Source organism: Aristolochia californica, unplaced genomic scaffold, assembly GCF_029961685.1.
Source record: "Aristolochia californica isolate CCGP_79_NKW_82.1479 unplaced genomic scaffold, dmAriCali1.0.hap1 SCAF_15, whole genome shotgun sequence".
NCBI classification, from domain to species: Eukaryota; Viridiplantae; Streptophyta; class Magnoliopsida; order Piperales; family Aristolochiaceae; genus Aristolochia; species Aristolochia californica.
The window spans coordinates 25397440-25404697 of record NW_027181826.1 but is presented as its reverse complement, the minus strand read 5'-3'; the positions used below and the strand labels follow the sequence as shown (position 1 = coordinate 25404697).

At 37.9% G+C, this 7258-nt stretch overlaps 1 protein-coding gene across 1 annotated transcript; it reads left to right on the top strand.

The window, feature by feature from the left end:
• Positions 1–733: 733 nt before the first annotated feature.
• On the top strand, positions 734–5244 carry LOC137951697 (polyamine oxidase 2-like). Its single transcript, XM_068798547.1, has 10 exons — positions 734–1176; positions 2333–2448; positions 2563–2651; positions 2801–2914; positions 3045–3132; positions 3229–3314; positions 3588–3690; positions 3907–4004; positions 4113–4542; positions 4695–5244. The coding sequence occupies exons 1-10, from the start codon at positions 1137–1139 to the stop codon at positions 5004–5006; spliced, it is 1476 nt and encodes a 491-aa protein (XP_068654648.1). The 5' UTR covers positions 734–1136; the 3' UTR covers positions 5007–5244.
• Positions 5245–7258: the final 2014 nt, after the last annotated feature.

Here is a 7258-nt window from a genome sequence, read left to right as displayed (position 1 = left end):
AATTTACATTATAAATAAATATTTTTTATAATATATAAAATTTTGATTAAAAATAAATTTAATCAATCTTAGTTATTGTATTTTATTAGTCTTTTATGCCCTGTTAGTGCCCCTGGTTGAAAATTTAATCCCGCTCAGGATACAAATTTTCAAGGAAAACTAAATGGACTTATTATTATATTTTTTATTAGAAATAAATAAAAATTAATAACCAATCTCGTACATTAATATAATTATTCGATAAATTTCTAGTAAAATAAAATATCAAATACAAAATTGCCATGAAAAAATACCTTTTGCTGAAAGTATTACAACAATAATTGTCAAATACTTATTCAAAAAAATTTCATTCGTTTTCCGGCCCATCTTGTTTGAAAATTTTTACTTGGAAATTATACTAATTTTTTTGTAAAAAAATTCAGCTAGAAAAGTATTTCAAAAAAACATGAGGCACCGAGGTCTGGTCGGAAACCCATGGAAAAGTAAAGAAAAAAACATGAGAACTTATTATTATTATTCCAAAAAATAGTTAGTAATAGGAGAATTTAATCATTATCATATTTTTATTAATTATTTTTATCCGGAGACCGAAAACATTAAAGTAAATAACAAAAAGTTAAGAGGGTATAATAGTCCATTACGCTCGTCATTGTTTCGTCACGTTTACGCGCTTTGCCCTTGATGTAAGCTATATACCTAAAGGGCAAAGCAGAGAAACATATCAGCAGACGACGCCAGTTTTCCGCCCTTCCGATTCTCTCTTGGTCCTCCTTGGCGTTTTGCGTCTCTGGCCTCGACGCCGACATCTTGTTCTGATAAATTCGCTCAGATCTTCTGAAGAAGTTATTAATTTTAACCCATTGATGGCACAGTTCGGAACTTGCCCGCCGAGCTAGTCGATTTCCTGCTGTATTTCGCCTGTTCTAGGCTATACCCTCTACTTGATCCGATTGTTGTCCGCTCTGCGTTACGCATGAGCTGGTTCATTAAGCTAAGATTTTCTCCGAATTCCAATCATTTTATCACCTGTTTGTTGATTTTTACTCTCCATTACTCGCCTCAATTGCCACCGGCCTTGTTTAAGTTTGAGAAGCCGTTACAGCCTAGAGTTGTTGCGACGATCGTACAGGAGGAAAATGGAATCTGGACGTCAGAGTAATCGACAGTTGAGGAGAGGTGCGCAGTTCTTCTTCTTTATTGATTTTGTGTTGTATTTTTATGAATTTTACTTGTGTCGAAAATTATTTATTAACTCATTATCATCTGAATAACAAAAAAAAAAAAAAAAAAAAAGAGTTTTTCGATATGTTTTTATTTGGTGGTCCGTGTACAAATGGCTACCCTGTTCTTTTGTCTAGTTGCTTGGAGCAGATGAAGGAAAAAATATCGACTTTTTTCTTCCCCTGAAAGTATTTCTCTCTCTGTTTTTTAAAATATGTTTTGGACAATATGGTATTTGCAGTTCAGTTCTGGTATATTCTTTTATTCGTTTCCTGTTCATTAGGCTCAATTATGTGAGGTTGGGTCTCACAAGTCCTGACAGTTTAGGTGGGGGTACGGAAACTCACATGCAGCTTCTGCACAAAGAAACGCCCCAATTGCACCTAAATTTACTCTTGTACTTGCAGCCGGTTCATATGAGCTTGCTTGCCGCTTATTCTCTTGCATGTGTATGTATTTTCCTGCGATCATGAATGATTATTCATGAATGTTTAGGTTCTACGGAGAGGCCAAAACTTGTTCCAGTCCCGATCACTCTCTTGGGACTCGATCTCAGGCTTGGAATTCTTCTCGAGTCACTTGTAGTCTTTAATATATCTGCGACGGTTGGGTTGAAACAGGTATTTTGATCAAAGCGATCAAAGTCATTTTGAACTTGAACTCTGGTGACCCAGACTGAATCGACTGATCAAGTCGGGTAATCATCACAGAGCCAATGGTCTGGGTCTATTACCAGAGTTGCACTTGGCTAAACCAGGTATTTGCTTTGATTAGAAGTAGTGATTAAAACTCATTGAACACACATAAAATACAGTACCTCTGAAAGTAATTCTGTTGCTGTATTTTTCTTTCAAAATTTTATGGGTGGGTTGTAGTCAGGTGCTTTCGTTTTTTTAGCTACAAGTTGATGTTAATTGAAGTTTAGAATCGAGGCTTTTGAAATTAATCACGAGCCATCATCTCATAAATTGTTAGTTCTTTTGCATGACTCACTCTTGGTATGCATATAACTATTTTCTTATACAACCAATGACATTGGTGGTTAATGTATTAGACTTATACCCGGTGAGCCAAAAAGATATGAACATCAATCAATTTTTTCGTTTTACAGCTTCTTGCTATGCAAATGTAGAGAGAAGGCAGTCTTCTTCTCCTTCAGTCATTGTCATTGGTGGTGGCATTGCTGGCCTTGCAGCTGCCCGTGCTCTTCATGATGCTGCTTTTCAGGCAATTGTTTCAATTTCATTCATTTTGTTAGCGTGCCCTAAGGCTCTTTTTTTCTCTATTTGTTCAGCTCTTGAAATTAAACAATCTTGACATGCTATAAAACGACATTCTCAGGTTGTTCTGCTTGAATCCCGGCAGAGAATCGGAGGCAGAGTGTGCACAGACTTCTCATTTGGTTTTCCTGTTGACATGGGTGCATCATGGTATGCTAATTTTCTTTTCTGTTTTCTCATTCGGCTAATTTTTTTTTATGCTTAAGAAAGTGGAGAGCTACTTTTCAGAAAGAAAGGAAAGAAAGCTCTCTCTCTACCTATCCAAGTAGATGCTATATATGTTGTCAATCATGATTCAGGTTGCATGGTGTCTGCAAAGAAAATCCTCTGGCTCCTTTGATTGGGCGATTGGGACTACCACTCTACCGTACAAGTGGTGACAACTCTGTATTGTATGACCATGATTTGGAAAGGTAACTTTTATAGCTGCTTCCTATTTCTCCCATAAAATTTCACATAATGCCTCCTGATGATGAAGAAGGTTGTTCAGGGTGTCATACCTTTGAATTTCATTGTGCTTACTGTATTTTATCCTTGTCATAGCTATGCACTTTTTGACAAGGATGGTCAACAAGTCCCTCAAGAACTGGTCACAAAGGTTGGTGAGGCATTCGAGTGTATTCTAAAAGAGGCAAGTTTTTTATGTACTGTCTTTGTTTCTTCTTCTTTCTGCTAGTTTTCTATTGTGGGTATTTTGCAGAGCTTGCTTATATGTTGATGTTTGCAGACAGAGAAAGTGAGGGAGGAGAATAAAGAAGACATGTCCATACTCCAGGCAATTTCTATTGTCCTAGAAAGATGTCCTGATTTAAGGTTTGTCGTTTGTGTACTTATTACCAATTGTCCATCTATGGCTGCTCAAGTTGTATGAACATTCGAATAAAAATATGGGATTGTGGATTGGGCCTTTGGCCCAATAGCCATTAGGGGATATTTTCAGTGTCAGGTCATAGGGTCAAGTCTCATAGGAGTTACCAGTGGGCAGTTGTAATCAACATTCAGAAAGAAAAAGAAAAAAAAATCCTTTTGTATAAACATTCAACATAATGTCTCATAATTTCGTTTGAAATGTGATCTTACTTACAGACAAGACGGGATTGCACATAAGGTTCTGCAATGGTACTTGTGTAGAATGGAAGGTTGGTTTGCTGCAGATGCAGATACCATCTCACTTAAATCATGGGATCAGGCAAGTAATGCCCATCGGTTACAGTTGTCTTGATTCAATGATTTTCTCTTATCCTTTTCTTATCTCGAATCGTACCAAACCTGACTTGAACTAAGCTATTTGTAAGTTTGTCATTCATGCATACCTAGTCTTTTTAGACTAAACTTGGTTAAAATAGTGATGCTTGGATGTCCATGTTTGTAAAGAGTTTTCATCTAAACTAAGTTGGTGATGCAGGAGGAGCTCCTTTCAGGGGGTCATGGGCTTATGGTTCGTGGTTATTGCTCTGTCATAAATACTCTTGCAAAAGGCCTTGATATCCGTCGCGGTCACAGGTATTAAGGGGTTGATCAATAACATTTTAATCCTTTAACAGCTTTTGTTTTCTATCATGTTTGTTTTCTATTGGCTTCCTGCAATTGTAACTATATTTTACCCTTCAGGGTAACAAAGGTTGCTCGGCGATATAATGGAGTAAAAGTGACTGTTGAGAATGGAACAACATTTGTAGCGGATGCAGCTGTTATTGCTGTTCCACTTGGGGTTTTAAAAGCTAATTTCATTAAGTTTGAACCAAGACTTCCTGAGTGGAAAGAAGCAGCTATTACAGAGCTGGGAATAGGAACTGAGAACAAAATTGCCTTGCATTTCGATAAAGTCTTCTGGCCCAATGTTGAGTTCCTGGGAGTGGTAGCATCGACTTCCTATGCATGCAGCTACTTTTTGAATCTTCACAAGGCGACTGGTCACCCTGTTCTTGTTTACATGCCAGCCGGACAGCTGGCCCATGACATTGAAAAGATGTCTGATGAAGCTGCTGCTAATGTTGCCTTTATGCAACTAAAACAAATTTTACCAGACGCATCTGAACCGGTCTGTTCATATCTCCAAGTTTCTCTCAGTAACATTTTGATTTGTACATATGCTTGTGTAGACTCCAGTTGATCTTAATTGCAGTGCTGTACTAGCTCTGAACTTTAGATTTGCCTCTGAATGCACTAATTTCCTATGTATCGTCTTTGCAGATTCAGCATTTAGTCTCGCATTGGGCAACAGATGTGAATTCTCTTGGTTCATACAGCTATGATACTGTTGGGAAGCCACATGATCTGTATGAACGCCTGCGGATTCCCATTGACAATCTATTTTTTGCTGGGGAGGCTACAAGTATAAGGTACCCAGGTACCGTGCACGGTGCCTACTCAACAGGGCTGATGGCCGCTGAAGACTGCAGAATGCGTGTTTCAGAAAGGTTTGGTGAATTGGATCTATTTCAACCAGCCATGGGGGAAGAATCAATGTCAGTTTCTGTTCCTCTCCTCATCTCTCGAATGTAGCTTTCTCTTGCCCACAACCTGTGCTAACAAAGAATGTTGTTTGCAAGAAGGCTTTATCCTCTCTGTAGTGTGCTGTTCCTCAACTAAACGAAGTATAGAAAAGATGCAAAAATGAATTATTTTCTGTTGTATTAGGAGAAGGGGTTTGAAACCATAGACATTCTCTCATGTAAACTGAACTTAGGATAAGTTGGAATGCTGAAATGGAACAGCATGTGGTGACTATCTTATTGTGGAATTGTGTGGATCAAATTAGTTAGCAGTAACCATACGTGTTCCAATTTTATAATGTCCTTCTCCTTAGCATCATTCTCTTATGACGCATGTACCCCATTGTCTGGTAGTCTGATTAAAGAAAGCCCAAATATAACAGGTTTTAATTTTTCAATTCAAAAGTAACCCATATAGTTGCTTCTTCGTAAGCTTTTTCTATTCATATACTGGCAGAAATTGTAACATTAATGTGGTAGTGCTCAGATGTACTGAGATCATCCTGAACACTACCAGATCATACCAAACCATTAAAATACTAAAGTAATACTAGAAAAAGGAGAGAAGATGCTTGGAGGACAAGGATTGCACTAAACAGAAAGAAACCCGTGTGTCAACATCTCAATTGGAAAAGCATAGTGGAACAGTTTATTTATCCACTGATGAACATACCAAGTGACGACCCTCGGTCCCTGTCCTCGAGTTCAAAATTATTCCTGCGTCATGAATAAGCAGCAGATAACCAGGAAGTGGCACTTTTAGGAGGAAAAAAGTATTGTCCACCCAATCGATAGCACCTGTTCTCGAAACGTCCACTGTTGCAGTTAACAAGTGACGGTGTTAGTGACATTATGGTATCTGGGACTCCCTTAGTTCTTCCCTGTTGCAAAAGCCTCGTTTGGATTGGATAAACTGGCACCGAAGAAGTGCAAATTCCAAATTCACTCCACTACTGGAGAAAAGATGGAGCTTTAATCACAAATAGCCATCTTGGCTGTATGCACATGCTTTTAAGAGAGGTCCGAATTATTGGAGCAAATCCCGTTGGCCCCCCTTTCAAACGTCATAATATATAATTCTTGCTAGTAATCCTAATAAGACCGAGTACTTTGATAGGAACCTTCTTAGGAAAGACCTATCTTCTTGGATAAATGTAGGGAAGAAGACCAAGTAAGAAGAGAGAAAAAAGAGAGATTGAGGGAGAGAGAGGATAGTTACATAGGAGGAAAACAGAGAAGAGATAGAGGGTATGAAGGGCTCATATTTAGAAAATTAAAGAAGATGGAAGAGGAGAAGAAGAGAAGAGCTGAGGAGATGAGAAGAAGAGAAGAGATAAGAGAAAGAATTAGGGTTAGGGGATGAGTGAGAAGAGAGAGGGAGAGAGAAAAATGTAAATTTTAATCAGACTTTAGGTATAATTTTGCCCTACCCTAGCCTCTTGTATTCATAGAATTCAATTACATGTAAAATACAAACTCCTAGTTCAACTATACCTTAAACAACCACTAGACTAGGACTTAATACTCTATCACGTTCTATATTCATTGTTCATTTTCAGGACTCCATGGATTTAGCTAATGAAGAAAAAAAAAAAACACTCATCAAGAGAAAACAGGAGGAAGAAGAGGTATGGACTTGTGTCCTAACCTCTCCCTAAAGCGTTAGGATTTTGAAGAGTTCTTTGCATGTTCTCTTTTATAAAAATTGTTGCAGAAATATTTAACTTAAAACACCAACATGGTAAAATCTTCAGAAGATTGTTAATATTACCAGTAAAAAAAAAGAAGAAAATGAGTGTAGATTTCCTCTGCTGCTAACACGCTACGCAAGATTGTAGTACAGTGATGATACATGTGATACTCATCACAGAGGATGAATTTAAGAGAAACAAATTTTCTATGGCATCTCTTGTAAGCACGTTAAAGGGAGATCAGAGAAGACCTCCTTGGTCCTTACACAGTCACAGAAAGATGGAGATATTTGAAGAATTTCTTGTTAAGATCTGCTGCAGTACATTTCTGGGTGGGCGTAGTTTCTTGTTAAGATCTGCTGCAGTATATTTCTGGGGTGGGCGTAGATATTCTAAATGTTTAGGTAATGTATTTCACGTTTTTGTTCAGAATGTTTCATGGAAGCTTTTCAAATGCCCATGAGTGTGTTCGTACTTTGTTAGCTATCGATGAACAGAAAACCCAAATAGAGGAAGACGTGGACGGAGAGGAAGCTGCCGAATCACTATTTGCACCAGTTCCAGTGAGTTT

Bases quoted from the DNA above. Each gene is read 5' to 3' on its own strand.
- LOC137951697 (XM_068798547.1), top strand. From the start codon at position 1,137: ATGGAATCTGGACGTCAGAGTAATCGACAGTTGAGGAGAG. The intron at 2,652-2,800 runs GTATGCTAATTT...ATCATGATTCAG, and splicing joins GTTGACATGGGTGCATCATG to GTTGCATGGTGTCTGCAAAG. The intron at 4,543-4,694 runs GTCTGTTCATAT...TCGTCTTTGCAG, and splicing joins TACCAGACGCATCTGAACCG to ATTCAGCATTTAGTCTCGCA.